Source organism: Odocoileus virginianus, chromosome 12, assembly GCF_023699985.2.
Source record: "Odocoileus virginianus isolate 20LAN1187 ecotype Illinois chromosome 12, Ovbor_1.2, whole genome shotgun sequence".
Classification (NCBI taxonomy): domain Eukaryota; kingdom Metazoa; phylum Chordata; class Mammalia; order Artiodactyla; family Cervidae; genus Odocoileus; species Odocoileus virginianus.
Genome location: NC_069685.1, coordinates 59,088,924 through 59,109,366, shown reverse-complemented (window position 1 = coordinate 59,109,366; position 20,443 = coordinate 59,088,924). Strand labels below are relative to the sequence as shown.

General features: G+C 56.2%; 2 protein-coding genes across 5 annotated transcripts in view; one reads left to right on the top strand and one right to left on the bottom strand.

The window, feature by feature from the left end:
- Positions 1–2,667, top strand: part of C12H12orf43 (chromosome 12 C12orf43 homolog) — an 11,825-nt gene extending 9,158 nt beyond the window's left edge. For 2 of the 3 annotated variants that reach the window (XM_070475415.1, XM_020907652.2), the window contains exons 4-6: positions 262–335; positions 844–934; positions 1,374–2,667. In XM_070475415.1, the coding sequence (XP_070331516.1) occupies positions 262–335; positions 844–934; positions 1,374–1,716 (508 nt within the window). In that variant the 3' untranslated portion in view covers positions 1,717–2,667. The remainder of the gene's footprint in view (positions 1–261; positions 336–843; positions 935–1,373) is intronic. The other variant, XM_020907653.2, reaches the window with a different exon arrangement.
- On the bottom strand, positions 2,609–20,443 carry HNF1A (HNF1 homeobox A). Of its 2 annotated transcripts, XM_020907651.2 has the most exons (10): positions 20,003–20,440; positions 11,729–11,928; positions 9,837–10,023; positions 8,789–9,030; positions 7,773–7,924; positions 7,459–7,660; positions 6,615–6,806; positions 5,447–5,568; positions 5,218–5,362; positions 2,609–3,880 (listed from the first exon to the last, which is right to left on the bottom strand). In XM_020907651.2, the coding sequence occupies exons 1-10, from the start codon at positions 20,332–20,334 to the stop codon at positions 3,753–3,755; spliced, it is 1,902 nt and encodes a 633-aa protein (XP_020763310.1). In that variant the 5' UTR covers positions 20,335–20,440; the 3' UTR covers positions 2,609–3,752. The 2 variants fall into 2 exon arrangements, with proteins under 2 accessions (XP_020763310.1, XP_020763309.1); XM_020907650.2 differs by having other exon boundaries at positions 5,218–5,568; positions 20,003–20,443.

Below are 20,443 nucleotides of genomic sequence, written 5' to 3'. Positions count from 1 at the left end.
CTTCAAAACTTCTTCAGCACTTTGTGGGAAAAAGTAGCGTTTGAACCAGTGAGTCACCGTCGTTTGAGCTGAATGGGGCTCTTCACCACGTTATGGCTGTGAGCGGACGTGTTCCCATCAGCCTGGGGGCCCTCTGCCTCTGCACGTAACATTGCATTACTCTGTCCCCTCCACTTAGCAACAACAAAAACAAGTTTTAATTAAAAAGAGTTTTTGTTGTTACCCCAAATCTCATCCTAAATCCACTGTCTCTTCCTGTAGCTCCATTACCATCTCAGAAATCGTGAAGGAGCCAAGAAAGGCCGAGGTGCAGAGAGGCGCCCTGGAGGATGACGGTGAGCAGCTTGACTGTTGATAACAGCTCTTCTTTATTAAGCCCCTCTTGTAGTCTGGAGCTACGAAATGCCCTTTTGGCATATTATCTTCCTTCATGCCTGCAGGCCCTGTCTGAGGCAGATGTTATGGTGACCCTGTTCATAGGGGGACCCAGGAGGGGAGCTGGGGCCAGGAGTGCGGCCACTGGCTCGAGGTGACCCTGAGCAGGAGCGCCTGCCTGCTGCACCCCACAGCCTCTCACACACAAGTCTCTGTTCCCTGCCCAACTCACTCACCACTCTGCAAGCTGCCATAGGCAGGCAGCTCAGCTGCTGACTCCCAGAAGCTTCTGGGAGACTTGCTGGCTTGACTTGGTGGCCAGAAAGCCCTCAAGCATCCTGCGAGGCACTGCTCTCTGTTAGACAGGAGTGATGCCCTGTGGACCAGGAGCCCTATGAGGGCAGAGGTGGGGCAGCCTCGGCACCTGGGGGCCCCTGGCCGTGCCGACTCCATCCCCGTGGGTTGCAGGCTTCCGCCTTTTCTTCACGTCCATCCCCGGAGGCCCAGAGAAGGAAGCTGCTCCCCAGCCCCGCCGGAGACGGTTGCCTTCCAGCTCCAGGTGAGATAACACGTCCTCTCCTCAGGTTCCCTCATTTTGGCCAGATCCCACACCCCCCCACCTCCACCCACAGATAGCCACGCGGACCCCAATCAGGCCTGGACCCAGGAGGAGTCCCACCAGGTAGCTGGAGACATAGTAGCTCAGTGGTAGGGGGAGGGTTTCCACTGGGGGCTGGATGTTGACTGCTCTCGGAGCACCCATCTCGTGCCTGACACCACACTCCTGGGACATCCCTGTGAGGCCTGGGCTCTGTTAAGATCCCCACTTGATAGGTGAAGACCCTGAGGGTCAGAGAGGTTGAGTCATGAAACGAGGTCACGCAGCCTGGAAGGAGAGAAGCCTCTGTGGGAACCCAGGTCTGCCCCCCCCAGCCAAACCTGAGTTCTCCACATACCCCCGTCCCGAGTCCAACTAATACTTTCCCCGCCCTCCCCAGCAGCAGCGATGATGGCGACGAGGAGTTACAGCGCTGCCGGGAGGCGGCTGTGTCTGCGTCCGACATCCTCCAAGAGTCCGCCATCCACGGCCCTGTCCCCGTGGAGAAAAAGAAGAAGAAAAAGTTGAAAAAGAAAGCCAAGAAGGAGGACAGCACTGTCGTGGCTGCTACCGCCAGCAGCAAGGCCGCATTCGGGAGGCGGGCAAAGGAGTCTGTCCAGCTCAATGGAGACCAGGCGCCCCTTGGGACCAAAAAGAAGAAGCGGAAGAAAAAGGCAAAGAAGGCCAATGAGGCCTCCTCGTCCCCACCAACAAAGAGCGCTGCTGCCGTGCCCTCAAACTGAGTCCAGTGTGCGGGCCGGGAGCCCACCAGCTCAGGCTTCCCACAGGGACTAGGCCTGTCCAAGCCCCGAGTCCCTCTCCAATGCAAGAACTTGGCTGGTGAGTCCAGGCTCTGCCCATGACTGGGGCCAGCCCAAGGGTCGGGGTGAAGAAGTGGTCATAGGGTGAGCAGGGCCTGCCCTCCTGTGCTCCCCCTGGGCCACGGCAGACCTGTGGTACCAGAACACTCTGTGACCCCAGGAAGAGGGAGATTCCCAGTTACTCAAGGCTGAAGGCCAAGTAGTAGAGCTCCCACTGCCTCAGCCTGGTGCAGGAGACGACCTGAAGAAAACAAGGTGGGGTGGGGCCCTGAGGCCCCAGAGCCCCTGTGTATCTCCCTCCACACAGACTTCATAAAACACTGTCTAGAAAAGAAAGAGTGAGATCTACTCTGCCCCCACACCTCGTTTTCCAGAATTTTCTGTCTCCACAATGTGAATATGCCATGCATGATCGTGTCTCTGAGCCAGCCAGATTATGGAAAATAAATTGCCGAGGGAACGGAAATGTAACGGAGGGACCTGGGTGCTGCCCCTGAGTCGGTGCTGAACTTGATGAGCATCATGCAGGTGGGGTCCTCCTGCCTACACCCCAGGAAGTGTTCCGACACCCCAACTTCAAGACTGCAGGAAGTGTCACAGCACTCATGGCCTGGGACTCCTGGACCCACGTGTTCTGCAAGAAGGAGAAGTTCACGGTGAAGGTGGTGTTCTGGCTCTGTGGCCTGGCCTCAGAGATTTGGTGGATCCAGGAAGACAGAGGTGGGATGTGAGAGTGTGTGTGCCGGCCTTGCCCCTCCTCAGGCCCGGAGCCCCCTTCCTCCTGCCCAACCCCACCTACACGACAAGCAGGATGTTCGACACAGTCCATGTTTACTTTACTAAAAGTTAAATAAATGTACAGGCTTGCTCTCAGCTGACTGCAGGCTGCACTGATGCTCGTTCTCCCCTCGCCCCATCCTCAGTCCAGGATGGAGGTGGTCTACGAGGGCTGGGTTATCTGCAGCAGCCCCCCGGGGGGAGATGAGGGCACGTGAGCCCTGGGCTGATAACGGCTGCCTTGTTGCTCAGGACCTCAGCCTCCTTGGGGTGGAGGCGGGGGCGGCTGAGAACCCCTCCCCTCAGCCAGCTGGCCCTAGCTCCCAGGCGCAACCCCTCCACTGATCTTGCCTCTCTTCTCCCTCTGGGCCCCTCAGCTCTGCTTCCCCGGCCTTGCTGCTTGCTTAGTTCAGCAGCTTCACTGAGCCGGGAAGGGTCTGCCACCCCATAGCCTCAACTTGGCACCAGGCTCCCACCAGGGGCAGGGATGACGCCTTGGCCTGCAGGGGTGGGAGCTTTCCAGATGCAGGATGCCAGGCTGGCCTCAGAAGGTGTGTTGCTCAGGGGGGACAAACATGGAAGAAAACCGGAGGTCACAGGTCAGGGAGAGGTTTGGCTCTGGATGAGGAAAGCTGGAGAGGCCTGCGTTTCCCCAGGCCCCAGCCCAGAGGAGCCACTCAGGTGAATGGGGGACAGGTAGGTCCAAAGGGGCGTGCGGTTAATAGCAGGGGGGCTGGGTGGAGTGGCCTGATTGGGGCATAGGTGACAGAATTGGGGCCACAATGACCTAGGACCTCTGCCAGCTGCATGGGCTGCTGTCCTGAGAAGTGTGGCTGGCAGTTCCCTGCGGGGTGCAAGGGCTCCCAGCCTCGGGGTGGTTGTGTTCCAAGCAACAAGATTTACCCTGGGCAGCAGGGACAGTCCCTCCCAGTGTCCCACCAGGAATAGGCTCTGCTCTCCAGCTCTCCACGGTCCCCACTTGGGCACTGAAGCAACCCTCCTCAGGTGGAGGCGCCTCAGAAGCCCCCGTTTCTGAAGCTGGCAAGATGGGGACAGGGACTGAGGCACAGTTTTCCAGGGATGAGCAGGTGCCCAGTGAGCAGTAAAGGTTTGCAGCTTCAGATGTCCTGGTCACCCCTCCAGCAGACTGTGGAGGCTCCAGGGCCCCTGGGAGGCCATGGTTACTGGGAAGAAGAGGCCATCTGCGTGGAGATGAAGGTCTCGATGACACCGTGGTTGGACGGCAGCAGGTGGCCATGGCCATTGGTGGAGTCGGAGCTCTGGTACAACACCAGGCTGCTGGAGGACACTGCGGAGGCAGAGGAGGTGGCTGGTGCCCGCCACGCCCGGCCCGACCCCACACCCCCCCACCACCGTCCCTGAGGGCGTTTGGGGGGGGGAAGGAGCGCCCCCACCACCTCCTGAGTTTCAGCAGGTTATTAGAACCCCAAAGTCACACCTCAGCTCTCAGGCCTTATTAACCCAGCCCTGCTCCAGGGCCCCCAGGATGTGGCCCCCACAGCCCCAGCCCAGTTTAGCGAGTACGTCAGAGGAGCCCTGGTGAGCCGGTGTCGTGGTTCGTTTCATGCGTCAGCTTTGCTTTTTAGTATCCAGTTATGATCCAAAGCCCAATCCAGACATCGCCGTGTATTTTGCAGATGTGGTTAACACCTACACCAGTTGATGTTAAGCAGAGGAGATGTCCCTTGACAGTGTGGGTGGGCCTCATCCAATCAGTGGAAGCCTTTAGTGCAAAAGCTGATGCTTCCCAGAGAAGGAGACTGCAGCAGGGTCTCCTGCCCTGCAGCTTTCAGATGCAGACCCCACGGTTGTATGAACCAATTTCTTAAACACGTGTGTGTGTATCCCTATTGGTTCTGTGTCTCAGGAGAACCCTGACGGATTCACACGGTTACTGAATGGACATAGAGTTTGGACCCGGGTCTGGGTCCTGGCCCCACCTCCAAGCCCCTCTCCTCCTCGAGTGCTTTCTCATCTGGAAAACAGGGATGCTGCCGCCCACCTCATGGGTCGAGCACAGAGCCTGGACAGCGGAGCCCTCAGGGACCGTCCCTGCAGCCTCCAGGACTGGATGGAGGACCCCAAGACTCATACTTAGCAAGTGGCCACCCCGGGTCTCAGAGCCCAGCAGCCTGACTCCACAGTGCCTGCTCATCACCGTGGCATTGCGGGCTGCAGACTCGGGTTCTCGGGGATGGAAATGCAGGGTTCGGGTGGGACGTGGCAGGCTCTGTGGTTGCTATGGGGGAACATGAGTCCTTCTGACTTCCCAGGAGAAGCCAGAAATGTGTGAGAGCTCTTAATTTTTAAACTGTTGGCAACAGATTCAAAAAACACTAAACGCTGAGCCAGAGCAGCACGTCCACGAGTCCCTTCGGGCACCCCCAGCAAGCCCTTCCCACGCCTCCTGATGCCACCCTACTTCGGGTTAGCTCCTTCCTCAACCGAGTTAACGGATGTTCTGTTGAGACAGGCCCGCTTCCTGTGGTTTCGCACCCCTCTCGTCTCACTTCAGGGGAGCACCGGTGCCCCCTCGCATGTCCACCCCTCCCCCCCACCCGCCGCGTCCACCTCCCTCAGCTGTGCGGACAGCGAGGAGGGGCGGTGTGGGGCAAGGGGGCTCACCGGTGGGGCTGGCGCTGAGCCGATGGGTGGGCTGCAGCTGCTGGATGCCAGCAGGGTCCTGGCCAGGAATGTGGATGGTGGTGGCCTGAGACACGGGCGTGTGAAGCCCGGACTCGCTGGAGGCCTCAGCATCTGAGGTGAAGACCTGGCGGAAGAGCAGCTCCTGAGCCCCGCCGAGATGTGCGCTGGGGCAGGGCCCATGGGCGGGTGGGGCCGGCCCGGGCCTTACCTGCTTGGTGGGCGTGAGGCTGGCCAGGGCGCTCAGGTTGGTGGTGTCGGTGATGAGCATGGTCTGTGGAAGTAGGCCCGTGTGGGTGTACTGGGCCACCTCGGGCTTGTGACTATAGAGGGCTGGGGGAGGGAGGAGAGAGCAGGGTACAGACATGGCGCCTGGGTCCGGCTGGGCTCCTCCCACGAGGGGCCTCAAGGCAGGGGTGCGGGCCTGGTGAGCCCCCCAGTGGGGCAGTGGTCCATGACTCAGGGCTGATTTCTAAAAACTGGGGGCTCCAGATAGAAGAGATGGGTGCTGTCCCCAACCGCAGGGGCCTGCTCTGCCTGTCTTGGGAGGAGCCTGGGGGAGGTGGGGAGCCCAAGCCCACCCCCACGGTCACCCGGAGAGTGCAGGTGTGGAAGGGACCCAGAGATGCAGGTGCTGATGGGGTACTCAGTACCGGTCCCGGAGGAAAGGGTCGGCGCCCAGGTGAGGGGGCCGCATCTTATCCCCCACCTCCAGGACCCCCTCTACAGTGTAACCCAGCATTTCATCTGTAGTCCCAGCCCCCGCAAAACACACAGACACCAGCAGAAAAGTGACACAAATCACCTATGCTCACATGGACTCAGATAAAAACACAGCCACCCACATACACACATAAATGGTGCCCTCTACCACATGCACACAGACGTTCAGGTCCACAAATCCCTCATCTAAGAGTCCAAGTTCCAGAAAAGTCTGCAAACCAACAGGTGTTCATCATGGTACTAGAGCTCATCTGGTGGCGAAGTTGGTCCTGAGCCTATTAACCCTGCTTCGTGGAATTCTCCCTTTGGCTGCAGAAACTGTGGTGTTTGATGAAGGGGTGTTGGACCAAACCAAGCCTTGCTGGGAGTGTTGTATGTCCTCATGGTGTATGCACCATATTATCTTTCTAACAGCTGAGAGCTACACATGGCCCCAAGGGCACACGTGGGTGTGTACACATGACCACATGGATTCACACCCTGAAATGTATTCAGCCCACGGACGTCCATCTGAGCACCCCCGGAGTCCCCGTCACAGAAGCACTCACACCTCTGTGAGTATCAGACACACAGACAGACCACAGCACCTGCCACGCGCCTCTTCCCCTGGGTTCCCACCCCCCCCACCCCCCAGCAGGGGGCCAAGGGGTGCTTACCGTGGGGGCTCTGCAGCTGGGCCATGGTGGCCATGAAGGGGCTCTGGGCCACGTGGCTCTGCACAGAGGGCATGAGCGGCTGCTGGTAGGAAGGGTGCAGCGGCTGCGAGAACTGGACAGGCTGCAGGGTGGTCAGGCTGCTGCCCATGCTGTTGATGACCGGCACGCTCTGTGCCTGCGTGGAGGTCAGGCCTGGAGCGGTGGGAGGGGCAGGGGTCGGCCAGGCCCCTGGCCACCTCCTCGGCATCCCCAGGCCCAGCCCAGACCCCCAGGGGCACCTTCCCTCCCTCCTAGATCCCGTGGGTTGGAGGAGGGGACGAGGTAATCCAGAAACAGCCTTGCACTGTGTTAAGGCTCTGGCAAGTGACTCCCCCTCTCTGAGATGCTAGCTCACTATAAGGGCAGGGAGTGTGTCAAAGAGGGTTCCCTGGTGCCCTGGGGTTCCACGGCAGTGCAAAGGCCCTGGGGCCTAACTCTCGGTATCCCTTCCCCCACAATTCCCTATCTGTCATATATTGAGCTTCTGCATAATAGTTCTGTGAATAAAGTCTTTCCGAGCTTTAAAAAAAAAAAATAAAAGCTAGAAAATGTCAGTCCCCCTTACGCTGCCCTGTTTTCCAGTAGCTGTTTCAGCATCTCAGGTACTGTGTAACTTATGTGTTACATTTATCGTCTGAGTCCCGGGGCTCTTTGGTTCACTTGTGTATCACTGGTGGAGCATGGGGCAGGCACTCAATAAATCTATGAATGAATGAGTCCCAGTGGCTCTCCCCATTCCTGGATTCAGCAGGAACCCCCGTGAGCCCCTCACCTAGACGGCCCCCTTCCAGCCCCACCAGCTTACCAATGACCAGGGTGGAGGCTCCCGTGTTGGTGAACGTGGGGCCCAGCGAGGTAGGCTCTCCAGGCCCAATGGCCATGACCCCGGGAAGCGAGGCCATGATGAGATTCTGGGGCTGCTGGCTGAGGCCTGGGGATGTCTGCTCCAAGCTGTGCAGTGCTGTCAGGGTGCTGACCGGGGGCAGGGGGCCCCCAGTGGCTGAGACCTTGGAGGGGAAGCCAGACTGAGTCAGGGCGGGGCCCCACCCTGCCTCCCTGGGGACTGCCCCAGAATCTCCCAGCCAAAGGGAGATGGGGGGAGGGCGGGGGGACACTCACCAGCTTGGCCTCTGTGCTCAGCAGACTGTGACTGGGCTCCAGGCCGGTGGGAGACACTTGATGCAGGGGTGCAGACACCGTCACCAAGGGACCGCCGCTGCTGGAGGGCACTTCCGCCCCCTCACTGGTGGCAGGCTGTCCATAGCGCACGCCTGGAATGGGAGCAGTGTCCAACCTCAGCGCCCCACTTCCCTGCCCATGTCCACGGCCCTCAACATCCCAAACTGTATTGGCTTGCTCGGGCCACTCACACCACCTTTCTCTATGCAGCCAGCAGATTCTGCTAGAGTATCCACTTCCTGCCAGCCCCTGTGCTGGCTGCTTGTTCAACCCCTTGAACACAAGCTTTGTGTTTTATTAGCTCTGTGGCCCCCACTGCCCAGGGCTGCACTGGACATGCAGTTGGTGCTCAATGAAAGACAACAGAGCCAAACTGAACTGAGGCTAATGAAATTAAACCGCGGCAAACTTGAATAGAATGAATTGGAATTAGTTGAATGAAACTGATCAAGCTGAATCAAACCTGAAATGAGCTGAGATTGATTGAGTCGAACGGGATCAAATCGCATTGGACTGAAATTGAACTGAGCGATACGAGATTAACTGAATTTCCTTGAAATACATTTAGTTAAACTGATCAATTGGGAATGGGACTGGACCAAACTGTATGAAATTTAAATGAAACTCAGATTATAGTGAGTTGAACTGGATTGAGTTGAATTGAACTGAGCTGAAAGGAATTGAGTGGGCTTGATCGGGAATGAATTGCAGTAACCAAACTCCAGTGGGGTTGGAGTGAATGCAGTGGACAGAAGAGAGGGCAGTGGGTGGAGCCGAGTGGTCAGAGGAGGGGAGAGGGGTGGGGTGGAGAGGGCAGCGTGAAAAGAGTAGGAGCCATAATGAGATACTAAGTGGTTTGCGGGGCTGCTGCCCCCGGGGAGGTGCTCCCCAGCTCTTCCACTTACCCCCATATTCGCTTTGCCCACTGCCCAGTCCCCCTGCCCACTGGCACTCACCATGGACCTTACTGGGGGAGAGGGCGGGCGGGGGCAGGCCAGGGGAGCTGTGGGCAGGCAGCACAGGGCTGGGACCTGGCCCCGGTGGCGGCCCGCTGTACGTGTCCATGGCCAGCTTGTGCCTAAAGGCTTCCTCCTTGCGGCGATTGGCAAACCAGTTGTAGACACGCACCTCTGTGACGAGGTTGGAGCCCAGACCCTGGGCCTGCGACGGCGACACCCCTCTCTGGATGCACTCCGCCCTGCAGAGATGGGCACGGTGAGCCTCCTGGGGCTGGGGGAGGGTTCTGAGAATCAGGGCTCTACCTGAGCGTCTGCTGCAGCTGACAGACCTAGCTTCTGAGCCCAATCTGCTCTGTGATCTTGAGCAAACGGCTTAGTCTCTCTTAAGTCTCTTCATATAGAGTGAGCACAGTAAGTGGAGGGTGAGTGAGACGAGCAGCCCCACTCAGGGGCGCTTGGGTAGGTGGGGCAAGCAGTTCCTAACCATTTTGGCACCAAGGACCAGTTTCGTGGAAGACAATTTTTCCATGGGCTGGGGAGCGGGGAATGGTTTTGGGGTGATTTAAATGCATTACATTTATTGTGCACTCTGTTTCTGCTGGGGCTTCCCTCTGCCTGCAATGCAGGAGACCCAGGTTCGATCCCTAGGTCAGGGAGATCCCCTGTAGAAGGGAATGGCTACCATTCCAGTGTTCTTGCCTGGAGAATCCCATGGACAGAGGAGCCTGGCAGGCTACAGTCCATGGGGTCACAGAGTCGGACACGACTGAATGACTAACACTTGTTTCTATTATTATTATATCAGCTCCACATCACGCCATCAGGCATTAGATTTGGAGGTTGGGGACCCCTGGGTGGAGGGTGGGTGCCAGAAATAGAGCTAGGTTTCAGGCCCTGAGCAGGAGCTGAGAACTCCTGGGCCAACAGCAGGAGCTCTCAAAACCAGAGGAGACTCCCTGGTTTTGAAGGAAGGAAGGAAGCCCTCCTTCCCCAGCCTCTCCCCAGCCCAGACCCAACCAGCCCTGCTGACTGCCAGCCATCCTACCTGTTGCACTCCTCCACCAGTGCCTCCCGCTCCTCCTTGCTGGGGTTCTTCTGCCTCTCGTAGGCCTGGAACAGGATCTGCTGGGATGCTGGGCCCCATTTGAAACGGTTTCTGCGCCCTTTCTTGGTTGGTAGCTCATCTCCCGCAGGCTCTTCAATCAACCCACCCTGGCCAGCGTGAGTGAACTCTGTGGGCACAGAGAGCCATGAGCAGGACACTGGCCAGTCCTACCTTCCCGAATCAGCCTGAGCATGCCTCTGCTTCTTTGTCATTCCTAAGGTGCTGAGCCAGAGGAGCTTACAGCTCAAACCCCGAAATCGCCTAATCCAGTGATGACAAACACACAGCCCACATGTCACTCCTTGCCTCACCTGTGTCCAAGGCAGACATCACTAATCAACCCCTACACACTTTTCTACTGGGCCAAGATATAATCTCACAGTCCTCAATACAAGGCTCCAGGTAAGCATCACCTTTTTATTCACATTTGACACATATGCCATCCCATTTTACAGATGATGTAACTGAGGGTCAGGGAGGTTAAATATTTTTCCAGGGCCACACAGTAGAGCAGAAACCTGAACTTATATCTCCTGAGTAGATTCAAGAGTTATTTTCAATATTCTAGACTCGAAAATCAAGCTTAAGGTACAAGTATTAGCCAGGAGAGAAGAGACCCAGCCACTTTCTCAGCTGATTCTTCGGTAGGAGGCCAGTTAATGGCACCTCCAAATAACAGAATAGCTAGCTGCCCTTCAAACAGCAGGGGAAATATATATGTGTACATATGTGTGTGTATATATATATATATATATATATATAGTATATGGCTCATGTATGCACGGGGGTCATCCTTAGTGGCTCAATGTTCACCATATTCTTGCCTGGGAAGCCCCATGGACAGAGGAGCCTGGAAGGCTGCAGTCCACTGGGTCGCAAAAGTCGGACACGACTGAGTGACTAAACAGCGTTAGTATATGCATATAATACCTCTGGAAGGATCTGTATGAGACTAGGAATGCCCGTGGCTGCTTTAGAAGAAGACACCTAATTTTTATTGTAAAATCTTTCTTCTGTTTTTTAAAACTAAGTATGAGTATTGCCTTTAAAAAAAAAGCTAGATAGTTATAAAAGAAACATCAAAAAACATCTTTTTTACACTTAGGCTCAAAAGTGTGGAAGTGCACAAGGGATTCTGTGGGGTATGAAGTTCAGGTGGTAAAACCCACCATGCGCTGAATGAGAACGCTCCTAGCTGTCCCCAGGTTTGCAGCAGAGGGTTCCCTGAGCATGCGCCTAGCCTCTGAGCCTTCACTGCTGCTGTTCCTTCTGCCGGAACACTCTTCCCTGCATCTTCAGGGGTCGAAATTCAACTGACACTTCAAGACTGAGTGGAGAGGCCATGCTCCTCGTGTGACCCCTCCTGATGCCCCGCCTCCCTGAGGAAGAGGAGCTGCTCCTCTTCAAGCTCAACACTTGGAAACGTTCCCTGTGGTGTTCTGTGCTGGGCCTGGCACATGGTGCGTGTTCCAGAAACGCTGGCTCTCGCTGGTGTTACCACATTTTAATTCTTGTCTCACCGAATCATGCGGATTTGTCCTCCAGCTTCCCCTCCGCACGGGACGCTCTTAGAAGGCAGGGACCCCATTCATCCATCTCTCGATGCCCAGGATCAACCCTCTTCCCCTCCCCCAGAGCGCCTCCGGCAGAACAGGTGATACACGCTGGTTGAATCCCGCCCCCCACATCCCCTGACCCCACCTGCTCCTCGACTTTGTCCCTCTGCCTATCCGAGGAATGGGGAGGGGGCGAGACTTCCAGCCCCTGCCCTCGAGCTGCAGGGAGTCCCAGGCCCTGCGGGGAATACGGGGCTGCTGCCAGTCATTACTTACGCTGGGCCACCTCTCGCTGCTTGCAGACGTACCAGGTGTAGAGGGCGGCTCGCTTCTGTGTCTTCATGGGCGTGCCCTTGTTGAGGTGCTGGGACAGGTGCGACTGGTTGAGGCCGGTGGTGTCGACCACCTCCCGCTGCGGGATGTTGTGCTGCTGCAGGTAGGACTTGACCATCTTGGCCACGCGCCACGGGTCCTCCCTGGGGGAAGGATGGTCTGCTGAGCCAGGGGTGGGTGCTGGGAGCCCTGTCCACCCGGGAGGCGGGGATGGTGGATGGAGGCAGGTGTGGAGCCCAGGGGCCTGTGGCCCGACTCAGGGATGGGGAGGTATGGGCGCTCATGTCAGGACACAAGGACATGGGGCAGAGACTCGCAGACACATACACGTGGCAGACCTGTAGACACAGGCCCCAACCAGCCCTGCACACACACAGGGACAGATAAAGGTTTAGAAACACACAGGGACACATGGACACACATGTGGACTTAAACAGGCTCCCCCTGGAAGCTACACAGGCCCATGGGGAGGATCCTAACCTTTGTGCCTCCATTAAAGACCCCTCCTCATTCTACCTAGAAATGTTATTTGTGACTGTGTCTTATCCACTGAGAGATTGTAAACACCTGGAGGGCAGGAACTGTCTGGTTCTCAGCACCCAACATAGGCCTGACATAGACTATGCCCTTGGTGACTGCATGAATGAATGAGTGTATGTGTATATGGATGGATGCTTGGATAGGTAATGGGATGGCCAATGGATTGATGGTGGGTGGTGGGTGAGAGGATGGATGGATGGATAAATGGGATGGTTGATGGGTAGATGGGATAAATGGACAGATAAGTGGGTATATGGATGGACAGATTGTAGGGTAGATGGGTGGATAAGTGGATAAAAGCATGGATGGATGGATGGATGGATAGGTAATGGGATGATCAATGGATTGATGATGGTGGATGGCAAGTGAGAGGATGGCTGATAGATGAAGCAATGTGATGGTTGATGGGTAGATGGTAGATGGATGGATGAATAGATGGTAAGTTAGATAGATGGATGAGCGTTGAAAGTGTGGATGGATAGGTGGGTGGGTGGGTGGATGTATAGATGAGAGTGATCTACTGGAAAAAATTGAATCTGCCAAGAAGGCAAGAAACATGATTCTCCCACTTGACAGCCAGGGTCACTGAGGCTCAAAGCACTGCGTCACATGTACCTCTTGCCCAAGGTCATGGGGTCAGCCCAGCAGAGTCCCACCCCAGCTCAAGGGATTTAGTTCTAAGTCAACTCATCTGGCAAAAATTACATAGTGTCAAAATGCCTTCTGAAAATCTGCACTAAAGCCTAGATGGTGGCGTGACCAGTCTTGGCACAGCCCTGAGGCGGATGGCGAGTTTTTCAACAGAGTCGCAAGGTTATGGGCTGGCATCCCAAGAACTTCTTGTAAGAAAAAAATGTACATAGTTCTCTTACTGGAGGGATTCAAGGGACCTGAGGCCACTGTGTCTCAGCCTCCTGTCCGCTGCTCACCACGAGGAACAGAAAGGGTCAGGCTGCCTGTATGATATAAATTAATCTCTCTCCCTCTCCTGCTCTGTCTCAGCCTTCCTGTCTTCCCTTCATCCTCTCTTGAGTTTCTGTTACATCACATGCCAGATACAACCGTGCTGAGAGAGACAGAACTGGGATTTGAACCCAGGTCTGTGCGATCCCAAGCCTGTGTTCCCACCACCTGGTCACAGTGGTTTGCTTTTAGAAATCAGAGGCTTCCAGTACTGGCACATGTGACGAATGGCGTGTGCCGGAGGTTACATGTTGCTGTGTCATGTGTTGCAGCCAGAGATTGGAAACAAGCTAATAAATGTCCAGCACAAGGACACTGATCAACCCAGTCGTGGTGCCTCCCTCAAATGCAGCCATAGAAACCCACTGAGAAAGCGCTGCAGAAGCCCAGCTGGGACAATCTGTCTGGTACATCTGCTGTGTGGGGCCTTCCCTGATGGTCCAGTGGGAAAGGATCCTCCTGCCAATACAGGAGACACAGGTTCAAGCCCTGGTCCTGGGAGGTCCCACATGCCTCAGGGCAATCGAGCCCATCCGCCACAACTGCTGAGCCTGTGCTCTAGAGCCCAGAGCCACAACTCCCAAGCCCCGGTGCCCCAGCTACTGAAGCCCACGTGCCCTAGAGCCCATGCTCCCCAACAAGACAAGCCACCACTATAAGCCCACGCACTGCAACTAGAGAGCAGCCCCCACTCGTTGCAACTAGAGAAAAGCCCACACAGCCACAAAGACCCAGCACAGTCAAAAAATAAACAAAATTATATATTAAAAAAAATAAACAAAGATAAAATTTAAAGTGGTGTGGGGCTGCCAGGTCGGTTTCCCATGAAATGGTGGGATTCCGCGCCCCCATCAGGTAACCTGGAGCCAGCCAATCAACATGCGCCTAGCAAGAAAAAGGGAACCTATCAGGGGAAAGCTGAAAAGCCCGCGAACGCCCAAGTTTGAAAAAAGCCCGCGAAGGTTTGGGCCAATAAGATTACTTTGCAAACATGTAACCAATCCACTTAAGCCAGCTACCAACTGCTTATGCACACCTTATAAATTGGGTAACAGCTTGGGCTCAGTGCTCTCTGACCCCGTACCACTGCATTGGACGCGCGGTGGGAGCCCTGACTCGAGTCAGCAATAAACTTCCCTTTTTTGCGAGTTGCATTGTCTTGGAAGCCTTCTCTCTTCCCACTCAGGGATTCGGACATCGGGCATAACGGTGGGACAGAGACTTCCCTGGTGGTCCAGTGGTTAAGACACTGTGCTCTCTAGGCAGGGGGCCCAGGTCAGGGAACTAGATCCTATATGCCTCTGCTAAGAGCCCGAATGAGGCAACAAAGCTCTTGCATGCAGCAGGTAAGACCTGGTACAGGCAAATTTTAAAAAAAAAACTTTTTAAGTGGGATAAAAGATTTCTACATATTTGCTTGTGTTCACGTAAAGTACCAGAAGGATACAGAATGAACTGGAGACACTGCTTGGATGCTAGGGACAGGGCGGGGCGGGGGGGCTTTTCTTTGTTACTCCTCTGCGCTTTGTAAATTATATGATACAGGATCATGTATCATAGATATCAATATCATATATTGATAATATACTACATAGATCATGTTTAAAACTGAATTGTGAAAAAAAAAATATCTAAAAGCAAATTAACCCCGCCCCCAGCACTCTAAAGCCCACCCCGCACTACCTTCTCCCCTGGCCCTTCTCTTTCCTCCAAAAACCGGTCTCACCTGCCCCCCTGACGGTGACTTTCTGAGACACAAGGGCACAGAGACCTTCATCCTCATTGGCCCTCTGACTTCCTCCTTTTTTATCAGCAGTTCCCATGCAGGAAGGGAAGATAGGGACAGACGCAGTTAAAACAATCAGCAGTCAGTCCAGCAAAGTCCCCTTCGTGTAAACACGGTAGCCGGGAGAATGCACGTTTTTGAGCATTCACAGGGAGCCGGGCACTGTGCTAAGGGCTGGTCATTTAAATCTTAACCCTAGGAGGTAGGTGCTACTTGTCCGCTCATTTCACAGGTGAGAAAACTGAGGCTCAGAGAGGTGCATGCTTGTCCAAGGGGACCTCACTGGGACTCAGGACTATTTGGCTTTGCCTGAACCCCTGACATCTGCCTGAGCCCTGTCTCCCTGCTTTCAGGGGCCCTTAGAAGCCTCTCCTGCCCACCACCCACCCCCCTCCACCAGCTCCCCAGATGCCAGTCAGTCCTGGGAGGGAAGGGCAGGACAAAGTCCAGTCTTGCGCTCCACAGCAAACATGTTTATCTGATTCCGGGGCTGGGCTGCTCATGGCCTCCCTCCTCCCCCAACTGCAATCATCCACCTCCTGAGAGAGAGGTCCTCCCTCCCTCCGTCTCTTCTCCAGAGAGAAGGAGCCCTGTCTTCCTTCAGCAGCGCCTCTCCGGGCTCAAACTAAAGATCTGCTCTCTCTCACTGCCCATCTGACCCTATGTATCTCTGTCTGCCTGTCATTGTTTCACACACTTTCTCTTTCTCTCTGTTTTCTGCTTTCACCACCTCCACGAAACATACACACACAGTCTCCAAGAACATGGCTCTTTTCAGGACATTTTCCCCAAGGCAGAATTAGGAGGCCAGGTCTCCAGGCATCTCCTGCTTTCACTCTGATGGGTTTGAGTCAAACCAATCCGCGGTTCGAATCCCACCACTGTGATCTCACACCCGTTGTGTACATGCCTCTCATCTGCCCTGTAACAGGATGACAGGTCACTCCTGCCTTCCAGTTGTTTGTTGGGAGAACTGGCTGAGTTTCTAGTAGGGGTGAAACTCATCACTAGAGTTTGATGATGAGGTCAGGGTCAGGCACACAGTAAGTGCTCAGTAAGCGGAATGGTATTGCTACCACCACCACCTCCATCATCACCATCTACAACCTAGTCCTGGGGCCTCCCAGCCCCACGGCAGACGGAAGAGGGCTCAGGTGGAGATCTGCCCATATCTCCCTCCTCCCACCTCCTGCTGGTTCTGGAGTCCCTTAGAGGTTTGAGGCTTTGGGCCTCTTGCTCACAGGCCCATGGGATTTTGGGGGGTCCAAGGTTGCAGAGCTGGGAGACCAGCCTGAAGGGCCATTTATCTGGAGGGGAGCTGAGTTCTCAGCGTGAACCCCAACTCTACCACTCACCCTCCAGATGGCTCTGGGAAGTTGCTTAGCCTCCATGTGCCTCAGTTTCCTCAACCGTGATAGAGGCCTAATAATATTTCATAGGTTATCAGGAGGAGAAAATGAGTTATATGCATTTGTAAGCCCTTCATAAGCCCTAGGGGACTTCCCAGGTGGCTCAGTGGTAGGGAATCTGCCTGTCAATGCAGGAGACACAGGCTTGATCCCTGGGTCGGGAAGATCCTCTGGAGGAGGAAATGGCAACCCACTCCAGTATTCTTGCCTGGGAAATCGCATGGACAGAGGAGGCTGGCAGACTACAGCCCATAGGATCTCAGAGTCGGACACGACTTAGTGACTGAGCCTGCACGTACACACGAGCCATAGAGAACTGCATGGAAGTCAGTCAGTGGTTAACAGAGAGACTGACGGAGGAGGGTAAAGAGGGGGATGAACGTGTCAAAGGCAGGCATGCGGCCTCAGGGTGCTGTGTCAAGTGTGGGGGACTTGGGTCCAAGCCCTGGCCTTACTACTTTGTAAGACTACCTTGGGCAGGTCACTTTGCCTCTCTGAGCCATAGTTTGCTCATCTGTAAAATGGGACCGCTGATAATAGCAGTCGTTTGTCGCACTTACATGCTGTTTAACCCTGTGGGTAAGCGTTATGATCAGCTCTGCCTTGCAGAGAACACTGTGGCTCAGAAAACTGAAACGGCCTGCCCCAGCCAAGCTGGGGATCAAGTCCAGGCAGGCTGGCCTCAGTCAGGGGTGTCAGATTGTCCCACCTCAGCCCCTGTCTTCCTGCGTCTCCGGGCCTTGGTACTGCCCGATGGAGAGGACCAGAGACCCTCGAGTTTGAGCCGCTCAGGGATAGGAGGGCCTAGGAGGACGCTCGGGAAGGAGCCCTGGGACAGGCTCCTCCTTTGGCCATAGCAGCAGATGTCCCCAGGGCGCAGAGAAACCTAGTTGTCACTCAGTCATTCATGAAGAGCGTCAGCTACTGGGCTGGAGATCAGGGGTCTGAGTGGTGAACACAGCTCTTGAAGAGCTTCGGTAGTCACGTCCCAAGACGGAAAACAGATAAATAAGATGATCACAAGTAATGATACATTTCAAGAGAAAGTCAACAAAAATAGGGGAAGAGAGAGTGATGATGCTGGGACCTACCTTTAGATGGGGTGATCAGGGAGGGCCTCCCTGACGGGGTGATATTGGAGCAAAAGGGGGAAGGAATTGGTCATGGGAAGATCTGGAAAGAAGGTTCCAGGGAGAAGGTACAGCACGTGCAAAGGTTCTGAGGTGGGAATCATTGAAGTCAGTGTAGTGTTAAGTGGAGGACAGTGGTGGCAGGGGGAGAGATACCTGAGGAAGAGGTCGAGGAACCAGGGTGGGCGGGGAGTGTGAATTTTACTCAGTGTCCAGATCAGGGAAACCAAGGCAGGATGAGAAGAGACATGTCCAAGGTAACACTGGGTCACACCTGGCTTCCTGGGGAAGTCCTACCCCTTCACCATCCTTTCCAGCCTCAACTTCCCCCACCGCCCAGGGCCGTCATGGGGGTCCCCCACCCCTCTGCAGCCTGTGTCCTGAGGCCCAAGGCCCCACTTTCCCCCCTCAGGGCGTTTTCAGATCCCTTTTGTTACCTGAACAATAAGTAACCCAGGTAGTTAGTTATAAACTCCGCAGGAACAAGGAGCTGGTTGATAATTTATAGCAACATCTCAAATTTAAATGGAAAGTAAATAGCATGCTGTTAGCATTAAAGAAAACCCAATCGGGGCGGGAGGCAAGCACTCCAGCTTCCTCGCAGCTTGGGGCACCTCGCTCTCTCCCCAGCCCCTTCTTCCAGCTGCATGTCAGACCCGGGCCCCTCCTGGCTCCTCTGCTTCTCCAGGTCTCTGTCTCCATCTCCCGAGACGCAACCCCCACCCCCCATCTCTTCCTTCTTGTCTCCCCTCTCTCCCTCCGCCTCCAGGTCTCTGCTGGTCCCCAGGAAGCACTTTGACCCCTGCTTCCCGCTCGCGTGCTGTGGATCAAGCCTTCCTGTCCACCCACCGTCCCACTGAAGGGGCTACTGGTCAAGAGGCCCCCCCCAGCCAGGTAAGGCCTTTGCTACACCACTTGCCCCTATACACCCCTGAAAGCCCCCAGCGCATCTGGGGCCCTGAGCAGCTCTGGCCCAGCCCCACCCTGTCCGGGTCTGGTGATGCCTGACGCCATGCCCCTCCCCTGCAGCCGGCCAGGGCCCTTTGCCCTCCTCCTCCTACCAACTCAGGGGGCCCCGGCTGCTGCCCTGCCCCCTCCCCGACCCTCGGAAGGCCTGGCAGGCCCTGAGGGCTCCCTGAGGGATGGATCCCGCCCTCCCCCACCCCAGGCTGGGATCCGGACCTTGGACAGAAAAGAGATAGTCTTTGGGAACTCTTCCTCAGCAACCCCCCCCCAGTCACCCCCAGTCGCCCCCAGCTCCGACCCCAGTCCTGGCGATCGGGCACCCAAGAGAGGGATGTGGAGCCCCAGCTGGGTGGCCTTAGTCCAGCTCCTTCCCCTCTCTGAGCCCCAGTTTCCTTTCCTCATCCTTATCTGTATGTAGCTTCCTCCAGAGTTCATCTCAACATTGCCCAAAATGACACCTATGAAACCGCAGCCCGGCACCCCTCCCCGGGCTGTTAGGAGGGAGGTTACAGAGCCTCGGAGGGGGGGCTGTCCCTGCAGCCCCCAGGATCCCCTTCCCTCACCTCCAACCTCCCCCACCCCCACCTGGGGGGGAAGTCAGAGTTGGCTCAGGCCTCCCCAGGCTACCAGCCCTGCAAGTTAATGATCACAGGCCTTATCAGAGCCTTTTGCCATTTATAAATTTATAAAACAAAAGAGAAATAATAAAACTCGTGGGTAATTAGTAACCAGCTCAGCTCTGCTGAGGAGAGGGGAGCAGAGGGCTCAGACCCACCCCGTCCTCCGGGAGATGGGTAAAGCCACCCCGTGGGTGGGGGTACGGAGCGGGGAGGCTTCTAGCTGTACCTGCTGGTGATGGGGGGGCCTGAGGCTATGCTGGAAAGGGGAGCAGCTCCCCTCCTGAGGCTCCATTTCCAGCAGGTAAGAAAGACCTGGGTTCTCCCGGCTGAAAGCTCGAGTTCTGGGGAGGCCAAGGGGACCCCCCCAAAACCCCAGCCAGGGGTGTGCCCCGAAGCTTAGCAGGGAAGTTAGGATTGGGGGGCTAGAAATGCACCTGATAGCTAAAAATTCCCACCACCAGCCCTTCCCCGGTTCTCTCCCTGGGTACTCAAATTGTGGATACTCTGCTTACTCCCATCTTGGGGTTCCCCTGTGGGGCATGCCCCACTTCCCAAGCTCTGGGCTGGAAGCCTTGGCTCATGGGGATGGGACCCTGCAGAGGGCCAGATCGGGCGCTGGAGGCTCCAACCTTCAAGCCAGAACCCCCCTCCTACCACCTCCAAGCTCTAACGGACCCTGTCCCCGTCGCGACAACCAGGCTATAGCCCATGGGACTCTGGACTGGGAAGGGCTGGGCAGAAGCCGAGGGTGAGTCCCTCTCTTGGGGCTCCTTGGGGGCGGGGGACAAGGGAGGGGTCCTTACTGCAGCAGGGTCTCCACCACGGCCTTCTGGTGGGCCGCCTCCTCCGGGCTGAGGCTCTCCAGCTCCTTGAGGATGGGTGGCGTGAAGTCGTCCCCATCGTCATCCGTCTCGTCCTCCGAGCCCCTGGCCTCCCCCAGCCCATTGGGCAGCTCGGCCAGCTCCCCTCGGCCGCCGCCACTGCCGCAGGACTCCCCCTTGTCCAGGGGGCCATCTCCAGCCAGCAGGTAGGGCCCAGGCTCACCCAGCGCCTGGATCAGCGCCTCTTTGCTCAGGCCTGACTCGAGCAGGGCCGCCAGGAGCTCCTTCTGCAGCTGGCTCAGTTTAGAAACCATGGCTCCACTAGCGCCGGGCCACGCGGCCCGGGGCCACTGAGCCGGCTGCCTCCCCTGACCGCGTGGGCTGGCTCCGTGCTGGCCGGCCCGCAGGCAGGCCCCAGCCAGG